The 19,097-nt window shown below is 38.6% G+C and overlaps 1 protein-coding gene across 7 annotated transcripts in view; it reads right to left on the bottom strand.

Moving 5' to 3' along the window:
• Positions 1 to 7,405: 7,405 nt before the first annotated feature.
• cnih3 (cornichon family AMPA receptor auxiliary protein 3) overlaps positions 7,406 to 19,097 on the bottom strand; it is a 131,697-nt gene continuing 120,005 nt past the window's right edge. For 2 of the 7 annotated variants that reach the window (XM_039599203.1, XM_039599209.1), the window contains exons 7-8: positions 18,389 to 18,436; positions 7,406 to 8,941 (exon numbers count right to left, since the gene is read on the bottom strand). Coding sequence is in view for 1 of the 7 variants with exons in the window: in XM_039599208.1 (XP_039455142.1) it covers positions 8,914 to 8,941 (28 nt within the window). In the remaining 6 variants the exon portion in view is untranslated. The other 5 variants (XM_039599207.1, XM_039599208.1, XM_039599205.1 and 2 more) reach the window with 4 other exon arrangements.

Here is a 19,097-nt window from a genome sequence, read left to right as displayed (position 1 = left end):
CCTGTTTTGTGCAGGCTCACAGTCACATGGGCACACCTAGGCCTTAGTCACAGAGACCCACAGACTGGTTAGTAAACCCTGGCATTCTCTGGCTGCCAGGGAAAAAAGGGTTATTCCCTGACCTGTTGGTGACCGAATGTAGTCACTATGTGAAATCGGTTGAAAAGAAGGTGGTGCACCAACTCCCTCCTGTCGCTAACAAATTGCCACAGTAGTTTGCCCATAGTTTGCATGGAAGATGATGAGTTCTCAGCAAACACTTGCCAATTACTTGCTGAGCAGAAATGACTGTTGAAAAAGTGTGACACAAGCCAGAAATCTGTGGTGGGTGCTGGATCTCCTTCAGCATGTCCAAATGTTGATCTTTCAATTTGAGTTTCATTTTCAAAAGTGTGCAAAGTCACAGGGCGATACATTTTGTAAATAGGTTAGGTGACATGAGATGGTACACTGGAATACACCGCAGTTCTGATCGTTTCCTGAAGTAGAACTCCACAATGACATTCTCACCCCAGAGAACAAATTCTAAAATCTTTAATGAATTCAGTTCAGTTCAGCTTTAGTCATATAGTGTCAAATCACAACAACAGTGGCCGCAAGGTGCTTTATATTGTAAGGTAAAGATCCTACAATAATACAGAATAGATCCCAACAATCATATGACTCTCTATTAGCAGGCTCTTTGGCAACAGTGGTAAGGAAAAGCTCCCTTTTAACAAGAGGAAACCTTGAGGAGAAAGAAAAATAGAAAATATGACCTCTATATCAGCAGATACACATCTAATTCTAGGCAAGTCAACAGTTTGCCTTCAATGACAACAACCTTTTCTTAGACTTAATGTAAATTATAACTATTATCAAATTATCAAATTTTATTATTTAGTGATTTGTATGTATTGTACTTTTCCTAATATCTTAACATATTGTATTGCTAATAGTCTAGTCTGGATTTTTAAAAAAAATTTTTTTTAATGTTTTTCTTGATGTTACTGTACTGGAGCAACTATAACCCACATAATTTCCCTAGGGATTAATAAAGTATTCTGATTCTGATTCCGAAAAATTATTTACTTTAGCAACTAAACTAAACTAAATCAGTTTCAGCTCAAAGAAAGCCACTACTGCTGGAGCCTTTAGACACCAGCACACTGCTGGTGTGGACACTGCTTAGAAATGTTTTAGAGGTGAGTCAAGTCTGAAATGTCTAAAGGAGGGGTAGGAAACCTTTCTGATGGCGAGTGCCATTTAAAATTTCCTCAGAAGTCAGTGTGCCATATGATTGCATTAGCAATAAATTTAATAACGCTCTATATTAACAGTTACACACTATATAGAACAACTTTATAGAAGTATATTTGTTCGCAGATGTCGGCAGCTATCAGCGAATAGCTATCAGCTATTTTGAAACAAAAACAAAAAAAAGTTCCATAACAAGAACTCCATTACAGCAAATACAGAAAATACAAATGCTATTGATGGTCTCCTCACAACAATGATAAGAAAAATAAACTGGGCCAATATGGCATGTTTGTTAATACAGAGATACACATGTTAATGTGATCTCTGGTCTCACACTCAGAGACACAGGTCTCAGAGTGTCCAGCATTCAGACGGCTACCTGAGGACACTCATGTGACAGAAAATCTGCTCACACAGATATGTAGAGCCAAATGCTGTCAGTAAGTCCTCTGCAATGTTCTGAAGACAGTTAAACTTGTCAGGTAGTGATGTCCAGCAGGTGACAATGCAAGCTCCATGAACACGCACATCTATGGATTCCAGCTACTTCAGTGTTATATGTATGATTTCTATACATTTTGTCAGATAAAAACTTTGGTTGTAAGCTTCAGATAATTATTTAATAACAGCCAGACATTTTAAATGAGAATAAGAAAGTATTTCTTTGTGCCCCTCTTTCTCTGTTAATGCCCTACCTGGCCCCTGGCAACACTTTGCTAGACCCGCCCCTGCACAGTTACCAGCTGTCAGCTATTTAGAAACAGATCCTGGTGTTATTTGTCTCTCAGAAACAGTTCATAACTTCCCTTCAACTCATCCATGTCACCTAAAAGGTAAACCTGTTTCTCCATCACCTGTTCAGCTCTGATGATTCAGTAAGGACATCTCCTGGTTTCATCTTCATGCTTCCCTCTCACCAGATATACAAACCATCATGACCAGCAGCTTTACAGCTGTGGCTCCAGCAAACATCAGCTGATACTAGAAAGTAATATTAAATAAATTCTAACAACAGCTGATCAAGCTTAAACGTGCTGCTGTTGTTTAGCGCGACATCTGCTGGTTTCCTCTTTCTGGCGCAAATAAACAAACACGAGAGAAAAGCCGATCAGCTGATCATTGATCGTTTCATGATTGAAGTAGCAACAGGAGAGGGAGGGGGGAGAGAATGAGAGAAGAAGAGGCAGCTGACAGCGTAACGACAGAATAAATCCAGCGTTGTGTCTTTTTTTCATTTTAGCTAAAGTACGGGACAAACTGTGTTCCTTTTCAGCTTATCTGAAACGCGTAATATTTTCTCTGAATGAGGGACGATTCCGTCTTTTTACAGGCAACTCTACTAACTAACCTTATGAATAAAATACAGTTCACTATGGTATCACTAACATCAAAGCACCCACCCAGCTGTATAGAAACTCCGTCATGCTAGCTAGCACGCAGTACGAGTTATTGTAACTGACTGTAAAAAGTCAGCACAACGAAAATAAACTCCACCTAAACTTGGTTTATATCTGACCCAGATAGACTGCAGGTCATAACTTCTTACCTGAAGTTCAGTTCACCTGACACTCGGCCGCCTCGGGTCTCTCCTCCTCCTGCCTCCCCTTTCTCTCATCCACCTGCTGACCTCCACCACTTGCTAATTTTACTGAATCTGGGGAAGCGCCACCATAGCCACCACCACACAACTGAGTTATTTCTACACACCGACCAGCATCTGGACAAACCACCACCTTTCATTGTTTATACCGTTACAAAGGGAAAAAAAAGTCACCGGGCCACCGAGCAAATGCCCGATGGCCAGTCCAGCATTGGTCGTGCCATCAGTTAACCCTTCGCGTGCCAACTGTGGCACGCGTGCCGAGGGTTGCCAACCCCTGGAAAGCAACACAATGTGCTAAAAGTATGCTACCATCCCAGGATACCACAGTCCTCAAAATGCTTACAGCAATCCTTGAAGAGTCATTAGGTAACACCATCAAAAAATCATTAATGAAGAAGGATTAGGTTGCCAACCCACAGAACATTATTTGGCTGTGATTACAAAAGACAACAGTGAATATTATTTAGTATTGGGTAGTTTCCAGAATTGACAGGCTATAATCGAACACCTGCTGGTAGAGTCACAAGGCTCATTTTTCTGCTTCTTACTTTTGGCAGAAACACGTAAAGTGCTGTAACAGGGTTCACAATGGACTAACGTCCCCATGCAATACCCTAATTAATCCAGTTCTTTTTCTGTCTGAGCATCTAGAATAAAGAATTCTTTAGTACTATTTTTAAGGAATGAGTTGGATTTACTCTTTGAGAGAGAGAGAACAGATTAACACTGTTTATAATTCATGGATTGTTATTTTTGGTTTCCTCTGAAGGGTGTCTGGCTACACACATATAGTTACCCTTCCACAATGAAAGGGACAACTTGAGGCGGTACACCTGCAGCAGAACCAAGACACAATAGACACACTAACTAAACTATATCTATTTAGTTATAAAGGCCTGTGGCCTTTATAACTAAATAGAGTGGTTGGTGACATGCTGGCAGGCAGCAGCTGCTAAGGAAAAATGTGAATTGTCTGACCAATTAGTAAAACAGCAGAACTTTTACTGAGGGATCACAGCTGTACTGAAATGATCATGAGAAGTTGACCTTGAATCTGAGATTTAGTATAAGTCAACTAAGGCTTTGGATTTTTACGACTTGTTCTCAGATTTTGATAGTATCCTGTTTATTGAGGTTGTTGCTATTCCCAGGGCATCAAATAATACATTTCTGGCCAAGCCAATTATGGGATATGTATTGGTTTCATGGCACTAGTAATACCAATATTGGACTTTTTTCCCCCTTTTTTACCTTGACAACAACAGTAGTTCTCCTTGATAGTTTTCAGCACAGAGTATCTTTGTCTTGAGTATGGTTGCGCTGCACTTTTTTCTCATTTAAATGCAGGAAATTAAATATTAAATGAGTTATCACTCCGTACAACAAGGTCCCCCCCTGCAGTTAGCTTCACCATCATGAGTTGTAGTTTCTTTAGCACCTTGCTGAAGAAAGCAACTCATGTTTGAAGCAATGTACTGTACTAGGCCATGTGACATTTTTCCACTTTTCGCAGTCTTGAAGATTTAAATGAAGCATTTTGGGTAGACACTGCCTTACACAGATGTGATTTGTCACATACCTTGCTTTTCTCCTTTTTGACTGTAACTGGGGCACAAATAATAATAATGGATTGCATTTATATAGCACTTTTTATTCACACACTGGTGGAGGCAAGCTACAGTTGTAGCCACAGCTGCCCTGGGGCAGACTGACAGAAGCGAGGTTGCCATATTGCACCATCAGCCCCTCTGGCCAACAGGGTAAAGTGTCCTGCCCAAGGACACAACGACCAGGACAGAAAGTCAGGGGATCGAACCGGCGACCTTCCGGTTACAGATGCGCTTCCCAGCCCCCTGAGCCACGGTCGCCTGACAAAATGCCAACTATCAGAAAGAACTCAGATTAGGCCACTGCTGCTTTGGTGTGAATATTGTCGAGCCAAAAGCTGCATGGTTATATCAACCATTAAAGGTTTCAGTAGTGGAGGTTTTGGGCAACACTACATATTTGAAGTTCTTATCTTTTCCTCTTTAAAATGTGGTCAGGGGGAAAAAAATGAATTAATGAAAAAATAGAAAGATTAGTGAGTTGTGAAAAGTAATTGTTACATGCTCCCTAATAGAAAACACTGAACTGTTCTCAAGTGACCAACAAAAGAATGTGTGAGCATAAGTATTGGATATAAATGTGTAAAGTGTTGAAGTGCTTGGTACACCAGAATATTACTGTTAAATGACTTATACATTAAGGTGATACATTTATTCACCAGAGAGAATTAAGGAGTGTTTATGTGTCTTAATTAAATATTTTCTTTCCTTGTTTGTTTAACAACAAAGTGCTGTTATATGTTAAGGTGCTCACAGTGTCTCTTTGATGAAGGGGGTGGTTTACCGCAGCAAGATGCCAGAAACACTTTGTTTTATAGTTATGTGCCAGAGATTTTACTGGGAAGGAGGATATTGGTCAAAACAAATGAAAGGGTGTAAGTAGGTGAGAGTAGGGACTTTAAATATAGGAACTATGACTGGTAAAGGGAGAAAGCTGTATAATATTATAGAGAGAGGGAAGGTAGATATATTGTGTACAAGACAACAGGTGAAAGGGAAGCAAGGTCAGGAGCACTGGAGGTGGATTTAAGCTGTTCTACCGTGGTGTATATAGAAAGGAAAAAATGAAGTAGTGATAATCTGGAGGGAGAAGTATGTGAATAGTGTTGTGAAGGTAAAGAGACTGTAAGACAGGATCAGTTGTTTGAAGCTGGAAATCAAAGGGGTGATACTGAAAGTTGTTGGTGTGCATGCCCCACAGGTTGGATGCCAAAGCAAGAATAATTCTAGAGTAAGCTTAACGAAGTGATGTGTCCCCAGGCAGGAGAGAATGGTGATTGAAGCAGACTTTTAATGGATACGTAGGTGATAAGGAGGTGTTGGGTGAGTTTGGTGTGAAGGAGAGAAATGTAGAACAACAGAGTGTAGTGAATTTTGCAAAAAGGATGTGGCAAGGAAAAAAGGGTGCAAGTTGGAGAAGGAAAAATGTTGCACAGAGTTCAGAACAAACCCCAGACAGTCTCTGGGTGTTAAGGAAGAGTTATCAGATGAGTGCGAAACTACATCACAAATGGCGAGGGAAACTACTAGGAAGGCTTTTGTTGTATTCTCTGGAAAGAGGATCGAGGAGAAAGAGACTTAGTGGCGAAATGAGGAAGTACAGGACAGTATTCAAATGAAGACATTAGCAAAGAAAACATGGGATAGTCGGGGAGATGAAGAAAGGAGACAAGCTTAGCGGGAGGTGTACAGCAAAGTGATGTGTAGCAAAGAATGAGGCTTATATATTTATGTGTGGGCTGAAAGTTGCTGAATCTAGGTTGAGCAGAGAGGTGATGTTTATTGAGCATTTGTGTGGCTTCATGTTGATAATCTGAACAGATGTGATGTTTGCTTTGAGAGTTTTGATGGAGAAGTATAGAAAATATCAGAAGGACTGTGTGTTTGTGCATCCAACTAAGCATAAGCCAAGAAAGGAACAGTAGTACTGCATGAGCAATTCAGGAGTGGCAGAGATGTACGTGAGGGTGGTGCATAACATGTATGGGGGCAAAGAGATTGTGGTGAGGTGTGTGGCAGGAGTGATAGTCAAAATGGAGATGGGATTACATCACGGATCAGCTCTAAGCCTTTCTTATTTGCAGTGATGATGCAAATAAGGCAGATAAGTTCAGACAGGTGTCTCTGTGTAACATGATGCAGACGAAACTGATCGGTAGAGAGAGTAGGGAGCAGGTGGAAGAGAACCTGGAGAGGTGGAGGTATGCTCTGGAAAGAAGAGGAATGAAAGTCAGTGGGAGCAAGACAGAATACACGCGTGTGAATGAGAGGGAGACAGGTGTAACAGCAACGAGTAGAGTCAGTAAACGTGGATGAGTTAAAGTATCTAGGGTTGACCACCGGACAGGGTAGAAGAGAGGTTAAGACCGCTCTTCTAACTGCCTACAGAGACTGTAGGCAGCGTGAGTGGATGGAGACAGGTGTCAGGGGTGATTGGTGATAGAAGCATAGCAGCAAGAGGGAAAAAGGTTTATAAGATGCTAGTGAGACCTGTTATAATGTATGGGTTGGAGATGGCACTGATGAAATTATGAAATGTTAGGATTTTCAGCAAATCATCTGCTGCTTACACACTCCCAATGGAAGCAGCCAAAATAGACATCAGATGGTTAAATCCCTCAATGGTTACCAGTGACCTATTTAGGGTTATAGCAGAGTTTTGGTATAGTCAGAAGCTAAAATGGCATATTTTCATAAACCAGAACAAATCAAGCGAAGTTCGCGGCATTATTGTTTTTCTGATAGGTTTTCATTTGGGTGATCAAACTGGGGGGGATTCCTGTCCTGAGGCAATGAGGCTAAATCAATATGCCAAATGTAACATGATGCAGAGAGGATGCCACAGAAATTATGTTTGAAATAATATTTGAAAACATTGAAACATTGAAAACACTTAAAGTACAATGACTGAATCTTTAGATTTTAAAATACTTTATTTCATAAACAATATCTAAATTCAACTTGGTTGGTCATGTACATACAGGTTACGTTAGAAAACGCTTGACTTAGAAGAAGAGAAAACAATGGGGCATTCCTATCTGCTCTTTGCTGCTGCTGCTTTACAAAGTGAAGCTCATCAAGCAAAGATGGTGGGACAGGTTTAACGAGTTTCTTAATAGTTAGAAAACTGTGCTACACATGGATGATGCAGGTTCAACGACCTGCCCTGCTGAATTTATTCTGGTGATTCATGACAGCCTCCTCACAAGCTCTTGCCAACATCATTTGCTACAGTTGCTTTCATTTGAACCAGGGAGAAAAACCCAATTAATACCAGGCACCTTTCCCATCTTCTGCTTTGTTTGCTCCTGGCATTAGTTACATTGGAAATTAATGTTTAACATAAAGCATGGAAATGAGCAGTCACAAAATAAATAAATCCAAATAGTGGAAAAAAGACAATATTTTGGTCCACGGTGTAAAGAGAGCTAGAAAAGATTCACATTGTTTCCCTATCTTCAAAGAGGGCTGAATGGTTCTTTACATGTTGGAAGACCGTCACCTGTGTGGATAAACTATTATAAATGTTCTCTAATATAGCCAAATATTGAGCACATTGTGCAAGATTGAAGACACTAATTGTGCAAAGAATGTGTGCTCCTATCAAAGCTTCGCCAGGTTTCAGTTGTTACCTTGAGTTTTCGAAAAGTTTACACAATAGAACAACACTAGGACGACAACAAGAAGGCATTGCTGTAAAGAGAATACGTTTGCTGAAGATCAATTTGAAATGCCTTTGTTTAAAGAATACACCAAAATGCACACATCACAAAAGCCATTCACGTATGTTTGAAAGAAAATCCCACAGGCTACGTACAGACCACGTGTGTTCCTGCTCAACTCTCCAAAAACCCCACCCGCAAGAACTCATTTCTCTTTTCTGTACAGTGTGATCCGTTCATCTATCCCTTGTCCTGAGCTCACCGGCAAAGCTACAGTTGGTGAGGCATCGAAGAGGAGTGACTGACGGTTCGGTGAGTTGTGCTGGGCCTGACAGTACTTCACCGTGCTGTGCCTGAGACAAACTGTGCAATACTGTGCTCTTTGTCCTCTGGGCTACCATCGCCGTTACTGTACAGCAAGTACAGTAGCACTCCAGAGGAGGCTGTGGCTGTTTGTGTCTCTGTGTTTGTGTATGTTTGTATTTGTGTGTGTGGTACAAACGTTGGCCAGGCAGTGATTAACTTGGGTCTCGCTATGAAGAGTCAAACTGTAAACAGTAGATTTAGTCTTCAATTTTTATATACAGTTGAAGATAAAGCATGTCCTTTCTTCTTTTGGGGATGAAGCAGAAAACAAGCTTCAACCCCACATATGTTCGATGTTTGGCTTCACAGCAACAAGAAAAAAAAGGTTTTTGTTATTCTACTTTGAAATGTATTGTCTTTTAGTGTTCTTTAGTCCCGTCGTATCAAATGCCTCTAAAGGTGTTCCTGTTTCTCCCCAGTTGTTGATAATCAGTTGTTATGAGGTAACCAAGGAGTAGATCATACTGAAACACAAGAGGAAGAAGAAGAGGAAGAAAAAGGACAGGAAGAAATAGGAAGTGAGTCATCATGTCTGTGATTGAACAGGCAGGCAAACAGGAAACTTTCATAAATATTGAAATGATCTAATTTCTTGTTTTGGAATTATTCAGTATTCCAGCATTCCAGTGTGTGTTTATTAAGTGAAACCACTAATTCTTAATTCTTTTTTCTTGTTTGAATACAGCTTACTCTGCTACTTTCTGATTCAATTTGAATTATTTTGGTTGTTTGTCTGGGTTAAGGAGAAAGAGTGTGTTTACTTGTGACCAAAGGTACCTTTTCTAGTCTTCTTTTCAGTTACCTGAACTTTTTTAACCAAAATCTCAAAAATCTAAAGAAGACCAACTCAACTGACCATAAATGTTTTATCAATCTCTTAATTTTGTCTTTTGACTTTTGAACCTTTAAGGGCAAAATAACAGTTCTTTTTCAATTTAATGAAAACAGGGTAGACATCTAAAGATCAAGAACAATCTACTCATGGCTAGAATGACAACTGAATACTTTTGGGAGGACCCATTTTCAAAGAAAAATTGACAAATTTAGCAGTTTCTTAAAAAGGCGAAAGCTTTTTGCAGTGTAGGACCAGGAAATAGGGTCGATATGTCATGGCGCAATTAGTAGTGCTAACTGGCCAAAATATATTAGCATTCATCCAAATCCCAGTGAGACCTCCAGTTTGGGTTCATTAAAATTTGTACATCAGTTTGAGACCAACACAACACATTTAGTGATAATTAGTGATGTTTAACCTTAATAATGAAATAATAGCAAAAATACATATGTATATTCATGCTATGTAAGAATATCCTATTCTGTGGTTTGGGCGTTTTTTTGTCTTTCAACTACCATCACATAACATTTAAGAAAAATGCAATTAAAGTATATCTCACAGACAGAAATACAAGAACACATATTTATTTATTTCAAACTGAAAAAAGTAGCTCGTCTTTAAAAGGAGGGGATACATGTTTGACAAAACGCTTCTTGAATGCAGTAATAACATAATGCTTTGCAGTAAATATCACAAATTCACATTTTTAGGTATTTACCATGACCTAAAAATGTAAAAACAAGTATCCTTCCTGGCATGTTTTTTATTATTTCCCAAAAGCCAGCAAAAAAGTTGCCACTGGATGCAAAAAACAAAAAACGAACCCCACCCCCAAAAAAACAGAAGCCAATGAGCATCATGTAATGCAATGAGGATGGGACAAAGAAGCTGTCAAACACACATTTGCAAGAAAGTGGCAAAGTGATTGCACCAAAGTTTTTCTGTAAGTCAGCTAATAACACTGATGAGCTTGTGACCAAATGTAGAGCAGATACAGCACTATGCCTCATTTGACCACAAAGAAGAAACGGTCTGTTGTGTTTACCTAGAGAAAAGAGAGAGAATAAAGAAGGGCTGAATGACATAACAGCAGCACAAATCACAGATCGGGGGTTTGACACTTGTCTCATTGAGCTGTGACTTGACAAGAACAGATCAGCACTTTGTTGACAGTAACAAACAACTTGAAACATTTGTGTTCATCTCAGAAGTCTTTGCCAGCTCTCGACACCTCTGTTAATCTCTGGTGGTGAAAAGCAGGCAAGTGTGCTAAGTTGACTCATGAATATCCGTGGACAGAGAGAGAAAAATGTGATTCAGACAGAACGAGAGACAGGAACAGATATCAAACGTGAAAGGCCTCATTTCCCCTCTTTAATAGTAACCAACTTCCTCCTGTTAAAACCTCTGAGAACTGGCTTCATTATTAATAGTTTGACTTTTAGCTCTTTAAATTGCAGCTCTTTCCCTTTCACACCCAAAGTAGATGTAAACTAAACATAATGTAAATGATAAAATATGACCTTTTACATTTGTAGCTGCTCACACATATGGTTTTGGATGACAGATTTACAGTTACATCCCAAATATTTATTTTTTAATACATTTAAATCAATCTGGAAACTCCAGGGCTGAGAAATGAAGCCAATGCTGGAGTGTCAGAAACTGTGTTCCTCTAACAGGTGGGAATCCCCATACGACTACCATGTTAAAGTGCCCAGTTTTACAGCATTACATGTTTACAGCCTCGAATACAAAAACTGTTTTGCCCTTTAGAACTATTGTAGACTAGAGATGGCACGATACCACTTTTTTATGTCCGATACCGATATCATAAATTTGGATATCTGCCGATACCGATATGAATCCGATATAGTGTGTTTTTTAATCAATAAAAGTGTTTTTTTAAATATCTTGCTGCAAGTTCATACTCAAGTTTAAATAAACAAAAACACTAAAGCTATTCTGTTATACTTGTATGTAAAAAATACACTGCACCCAAAATATTTCATAGTTCACCAATACTGATCAATCTAATAAACTTAAACCTACCTACTCCATCCTTCCTATTCTGGTATTTTAAAGAGTACTTAGCAGAAATATTAAGCAACCTAACTAATAGGGTTGCAAACTCCCAGCAAAAAAAAAAATAGGGAACCACCCCCCACCCTCCGCCTTGTGATGCTTAATCGACGTAATCAACTTTAATTTGATGCAGTGTGAAAAAAAAAATGCACAGAAATAAATTATTTTTCAAGAATAATTAAATAGATTCAACATCTTTCTTCAACAGAATTGCAGACTGCACAGATGGTATCTTCCCAAAGGAAAAAGTACTATAGCTTACTAGGGTATATTAGACTTAACAGTTACTATATACAGTAATGGACTTCTATACATTTTACATCAGATTAAAACTTTGGGTGTAAGATTCAGATAATTATTTATTAAAAGCTAGACATTTTAAATGAGAATAAGAAAGAAAAGTATGTCTTTGTGCCCCCCTTTTCCCTGTTAATGCCCTATGGGCCCCCCTGGCTAAACTTTGCTAGATCCGCCCCTGCATAGTTACCAGCGGTCAGCTTCGTAGAAAAGGATCCTGGTGTAGAAAGTAATATTAAATAAATTCTAACAACAGCTTATCAAGCTTAAACGTGCTGCTGTTGTTTAGCCGCTGGTTTCCTCTTTCTGGTGCAAAGTGGGCCACAAACAAAAGAAGAGAGATGGACTCGCGACAGAAAAGCCGATCAGCTGATCGGCAAGAAGAGCAGCAAGAAGAGGCAGTCGCTCCATATATCGGTTGTTAAGCTTAACATGGGAATGCTTTACAAACATTCAGAGATGAACTTACACACTTGCTGTACTTCTCTCTGGGATAACTTCCTCGGAGATGATCACGTGACGCACACTGCTCCGACGTGCTATGGTTATGAGCCGAGTTACGCCGTGTTGCAAGTTTTGTGAGGTGCTTTTTTGATATTTAATGGATCGGATTACATTTTTTATTTCTCTCCGATATCCGATCCAGTAATTTACTTCAGTATCGGACCGATACCGATACGTAATATCGGATCGGTCCATCTCTATTGTAGACTGGGCAAAAATTTACCCTATATCATTCATTTGGATTTATTTAGGATCAGAATTAAGGGTAGCTGTAGTTTGTGGTGCATTATCACATTATCTTGTGCATTATCGCTCGTATTTTTTTTCTCCCATTTTTATTTCTTGCCTCAAAGTTAAAATAAGTTTAATTCCTGGGGGGCAAATCTTCTGTGCTAAAAGAGATTTCACATGAATTTTCACGCATATTCCATGGATGGTCATTACATAGCCCCCAGTTCCCTGTCCGTGGGCGTCCTTCCAGTTTTTGTTCCAGTCATTGTGCTATACACCATATGGATATAAGTAGTTTACCAAGCTTGGTAACTTATCACTAAGCATTCCAATCTAATCTAAACATGGTAACTTTGGATCAAAAAACAACATCAATGTTCAGAAACCAATTGGCTGCTATATCTAACTTTTACATATAGCCTATGGTTTGTGCCTAGAGCAGTGCTTCCCAACCACTGTGCCGAGAAATGATCAGGTGTGCCGTGGAAGATTATCTCGTTCCGTTTGATTAGTACTCTATGCGATCAACCTGAGTAACGGGCAGAACAATTACATTCTCTTCCACTAGGGGGCAGTACAACTACCTGCTCTAATTAAATTGGTTGCTAACTGCCAGTAAAACAGAAGAAGATGAAAAAAATACATAATAGTTATGCTGTGAGTGAGACAACGCAGCGCTTAATTGCAATAGATGAATATTTGAATTAAAAAAAAGTAGTCAATCTGACCTGGGTCCAGCAGAAAATTCTGACCCAGATGAAGGCCCTAGCATGAGTAGTGGTCAGAAGAAAGCACAAAAGGTATACTGGGGACAAACCGAGGCAATTCTGCTATACCTGGTGGTTTTGTTTGGTGGTGTGCCGTGTGATTTTTCTAATGTGAAATATGTGCCATGATTCCAAAAAGTTGGGAAACACTGAGCTAGAGAATAGGAAGAATAATAAGAGTCTAACACTTGCTGTTGGCATATGCTACCATGCATATGCCAGGAGAGGTGGACTTGTATTATAAATGCCCAATTAATTGGACATTTATAATATAAACTGAATTAGTGGTGAACATGTGCCCTTTGAAAGACACCTTATTAGACAGGAACAATGTGTGTTAACAAGTTAATGTCCAATTAGTCTAAGTCTAATTAGAGTGTAGAGCATGCTTGCATATCCATGTGTGGGGTAAAATGCACACAGGAAAACTAAAGCAATTCCTTGACTAAGGACAGTTTTATAATAATATTGAAACAGAGATCTCACGCCAAGCTCATTACAAATAGCTGCAATACTTTTTTCATTTGCACAACATGACTGAACTACTTAACAGATGACCCCAGAGGTAATTTTTGTAGCAGCCTATTACGACCCACAGTTACAATTTACCATTAACTGTTTTAGCAACAAAACACATCTTTTTTCTTGCTGTGAAAATTTAGTGTGACAGGGAAGTCAGTAGATTTAGCTATGTGCCAAGTCAATAAAATGAGGAGGTTGGGATCGATGGATGGCGTCAACAAAACATCAACAATATGAAAGACCACTTTTTGTTTCACAATTCAAACCAATAATCATTGTTTCTTTGACCTATGACCTTTAACCCTATTGTTCCAACTAGGGTTGTCAGAAAAAATCCATACTGACATATTAATCGATACTAAAATGAATATTGAATTATAATATTCATTGGCACCAATATCAAAATAAATAGGTCCAGTTGATTCACACAGCACCACTGCAGGAAAATCAGGGGCACTGGTGTTCTCCTCATTAACAGCTGATGTAGTTGAATTTCATAACACTGAGCAATATTTTATGAGAGATTTCAGAGATAATTAAAAGTTATCAAAAATGTTACACTGACCAGTGCACACATTAGCATTACCGGATTAAGTGTTAGCAATTACCTGACTGGCACATTAGCTATCTGTTATCATGGAGCGGAGGCAGTGACTGGTTCAATCTTTCACACTGAAGGCACCATTTTTAAAATATCTTCTTTATTTTAGCATAACTAATACCACAAAAGTTCATTTTTAACTTTTTCATGATGCTTTTCTTCTACAAAAATTGCTATGATTTAAATGTGTTATGTATTGTGTTGTTTCATTTCTTTATTAGTTATTTCTTTTTAGATATTGTGAAGGTAAGATACAATACAGATAAAAATGTCACAGATAATTGATTATCTAATTTATAATTTGAAAAACTGGTGGAAAATTAACAACTTATCTTTTTCAAAAAATGGCTTCTTTGCCATTACTTCTCTTGCTGCAGGATGAGGTCAAAAGCTTAGCTGCGATATGAAAAAAAGTATCAATTTTAAGTTTGAAATTCTGGTATTGTGACAACTCTACTTGCAACTATGACAAGAAAAGTTATCTAAGTTTCCTTCTCAACCCTCTCAATATTTTTGTGCAATAAGCCCAAACAAGCCATTATTATAGCATTGTTACATCATAAAGATTACTTGTTTATTTATTTTCCAACAGTAATATATAACTGTTGGTGTATGTCATGTCATGAGTACACTCTTGTGGGTGCAGTTATAAGGTAAGATCAAGCTAAAAAACATGTTTAGGTTACATAGCATGTCATGCCATTTCTCTCTAGCATAACTGGAGGTCAAAAAGTTGACTGAGAATGGTATCAGTTTGTCAATAGAAAATTGTACTTAGTAGTCAGTATAATCTTTTAATAATATAAGTTTGCATATGATAGAATACTGCATGATGACCTCTTTATAACTCAGACTGTTTTGATTCACTGTGACCCGTTATCATGCAGGGAAGGAGCAGTACCTGCTAGATAAGAGCTTAATAAGCAGTTTCACTTTGTACCAGGTAGAGGAGCCTCTCCTGGCACACGCACACACGTGCACACACACACACACATATCCACACATGCTCACGCATCAACATTCCACTGAACAAACGTATTCACTGTTGTATTACTCTTCTTGTGTATAAATAAAGACCAGGGCAGTGGCAGAGTGCGAGTCCCGGAGCCCTCACTCCAGGTGCAGGTGCTCTGTGGCTGCCCTTGCATGCAAGTAAAACTGTGTGTTTCTCCTCTCTGATTCTCAGCTGAAGAAGTGTCTTAGAGTACATCTCTTGACACAGTTAGTTTTCAGCAGTCAGTTCTAATAATATTTTCTACCAAGTGGAAAGGCATCACAGCAGCAAACATCAAATCAGTTCTGGTCCACTGGCAGGTACAATTCATTGAACATTGTGACATAAAAGTGAATTAACATGTTTTGCTTCTGCTTCATTGAAATGTAGTTTGTTTCCCCGACCTCAAATATCACCCCAGTAGCAAACACAGTAAAAAAAATACAATATGTAGTTTCTGCTCATCTGCAGTCCTGCAGATAATGTAGTGTTACATCATCTGTGGTAAATTTTCAGTATATTCTCTGTATTAAGGGTTAATATAGTAACAGATGTTGGTTATTTCATGTTCCATTAACTTAATATCTTTGAGCCAATGTTAAACTTGTGTGTGTGCTGAGTGTATGGCTGACACAAAAACAAAACTTTCATGCCCCAGGAAGATCAGAAGAACAGCATTCATGATTTTTCTTTTTAAATAAAAGGTTAGGCTAGAATATGCAGGCAGTAGCATGCCAATGCCCAGTGTTTCAGAGCACAGGGGTAAACCCAAGCTGAGGAAAGACATAAAACCTGTATTGATCTTGCAGGAAGGGAAAGTGCTTGTTAGTGTAGTGCACCACATTCCACACAGCATCCATGTGACAGAAATTACACGAGGATAGAGGGAAGAAAGAAGGTCAGAAGTTTGAGGGTTGAGGTCAAAGGTCACACTCCAAAGGAAGGAGACTTCATTTGTCAGGCATGACTTCATTACCATCCAGTGTCAGGAGATTGAGGAAGGTGAGAAAGCACAGAACCCACCTGGGTCTAAGACAGAAAAGAAGCTAGGCAGGCATGAGGAAACTAGCAGGTGCGTTATCTTTCAATTTGTGAGGTAAGCAAGCTTTGTTATAACGCATTTTACTGTTTTGTAATCTTGTGTTGTCTCATAATGTATCTCTGTAAAGTAAATTTGCAGGCACAGATGTAGACATCTGAGAAGTATCTGTTCACTTAGTGCTCTTCAATGCATCTGGCCTCCCACTGTGTCCAGATGGACAAAATCATGTGTTACAGAGTAACTACAGCGGATCATCTGCACAGGCTAAGCTCCACCGAGCAACCAGAAAGGATTTTTGAATTATCCATTTCCCAGGTGTGAAGGTGAGTGTTCAGGTGGAGCTGTGTGTTCAGTTGTGCCTGCACAGCATGCACAGTTTCATTATATGCATACAATACACTGGGTTTTCCGTGTGTGTGTGTTAGCATGATTGGTTGCAAAGGTGTGAAGGTCACAGATGCAGACGAGTGCATTTTGGTTTGGGGAGCAGTGGAAAAAGGAGGGTCGAGGAAACAGAAACAAGCTGCACAGATCAGGTTTCAGGCTGCTTCACTTTCAGTTCAACCTCATGAATTCCTTATGTAGACCATCACTATAGTTGTATAAAATTAGAGTGTACTCTTTGAATTTGTTATTTTTATCATTAAAACAAAGCTCAAGTGTGATTTCTGTTGCAAGGGCCATCTTTTCAACGGGCCACAATGACCTTTCAGTCATCAGCTTTATAGCTACAGTACTACAAGTATGTAGCAACAGCTCTAAATGGAAAAAATTGACGCTTTATTTTATAAAATTCAAACCTCACATAACATGAAAAAAAATTGCAACATCAACATAATATTATTGATGTTCTCAATGTCAGTTCAAGTTAATCCCCTGCTTAGTTTAAGACAGTGTTTTAACATGAATTTTCCACTTTTTAGTCCATATTTGTGAAAACTTTGAAAAATTATGTATGGGCCTTGCAAATCTCAGCAAGGCAATGGTAAACACAATACTGTGTCTATTACAAAAGAAGAGTCCGGTTGCTGAACTAGCCTGCCTTCTAGGTCAAAACATTTGGTGTATCATGATATGAAAAATACAACAAAGAAGACACAGGGCTGTTGAGCAGCTAGAATATGATACTGGACCAGAATAAGACAAGATTCTTCACCCAAAAGTCCAGCAGTCTTCTCAGTTGCCAGATATTTATGGCATGTGTTTAAAAGATGTATGTCTGGGTTTTTTTTCTGGTAATTTTGAGATTCATAAGTCATAATTACAAGATAAAACCTTCCTTTAGTGGATGCTTATGTGTGTTGAAATCTTATTTAAAATGGAAAAAATACATTTTGTAACATTGTATAAGTACTACTTATACAATGTTACATGCCAGTGTTAAGGCTGTTGACCAGTTAACACCAGCCCTTCTTTTTTGTAACTACAAAAGGGCTGAAAGTTTAAGTCTCAGTTTTAGAATTGCTACTCATCTAATTGGCAATGAATTTTATGTTACACGCACTCACCCTTTAGGCAGATGTGGAAACTATTAGTCTCAAGAATCCTTTGTTGCAGTTGTACTGGGGACTTAAATAAGTTTACGTAATAGTTTTGTGAGGTTTTGTTCTTTTGGCTGATGCATAATTTGTGCATTTTGATTTGTAATGAGTCAGTGCCATTCAAAATATAGTAACAGATTTTTCCCTCATATTTAGGCCAGCCATTGGGAAAGGGGTAGCATTTTACCCAAATGCACACTAATGTACTGAAATCACAGTTTTGGTCAAATAATAAATCTCCACAACCGAATTTAAACTACTCAAATTTGGCTTGTTTTGCTTTCAGCAGAACCTCCTGATACTGTAACAAACAAACTGTTTTACTCCTTGGACCCTTGAACAAGAGTGTAGAAACAGGGAGGATCATGAAGGCCAGCAAGTTGCTACAGATACATCACACCACAAAATCTTGAAATTGTGAGGAAAAGAGGCAAGGACAAATTCTCTTGAATGTGTCCTTGACTTTAGATTTGAAAGTGAATGCACCATCACCTTGTATTGTAGAATACCTGTTGCTGCTGCAGATCAGTCCAATATGAGCTAGAGCAGGACAGGATGAAGTGAGATGAAAAAGCAAGATGATTTAAGTTTAAGATGAACACTCTCTTTATAACAATAGGCACCCAATTCAGTTATTGTAACAATGATTACATCATACCCAACCAATTTTGCTATAAATGTTTGTCCCCATATTGTAATATTACTTAATAAAGACACCTTTTGTTGGTTGAACCTTCCACACAAGCTACTCCATCTACTGACTGATGTAGGCTCTGGTATGAAAATGAATGGGATACATGTGAGCGTAACACATTAGCTCTTTTTCTTTTTCATGCCAGGAGGGAACGCATTACAATCCAACTGCCTTTGTGATCTCTTATATATTTTAAAACTGAAAAACCTTTCAGATGAGTTTTTTCTTGTTGGATATAACTAGGTTCATGAAATGTGTTTCACCCCAAATTAAGCCTGCATTGCCAAAATGCTGCACACATCCTTAAAAATGCAATTAATCACATGCCTCTGGTATACATTTACCCAGGGGTCATGTGTTGAAGCTTTAAATAGACTGTGTTTAAAAAGCTCAATGTGTTTGTAAATTTAAGGACAATAAGTACCGCCTCATATCTCTAAAACATGTTCAGTAATCGCAGCCATTCTCAAAAATAAACATCAGGATATTGTGTTGTGCAAGAGTCTA

The sequence above is a fragment of the Oreochromis aureus genome, linkage group 15 (assembly GCF_013358895.1).
Source record: "Oreochromis aureus strain Israel breed Guangdong linkage group 15, ZZ_aureus, whole genome shotgun sequence".
Lineage (NCBI taxonomy): Eukaryota > Metazoa > Chordata > Actinopteri > Cichliformes > Cichlidae > Oreochromis > Oreochromis aureus.
The sequence above is the reverse complement of the archived record's forward strand: the minus strand, read 5'-3'. Positions and strand labels throughout refer to the sequence as shown.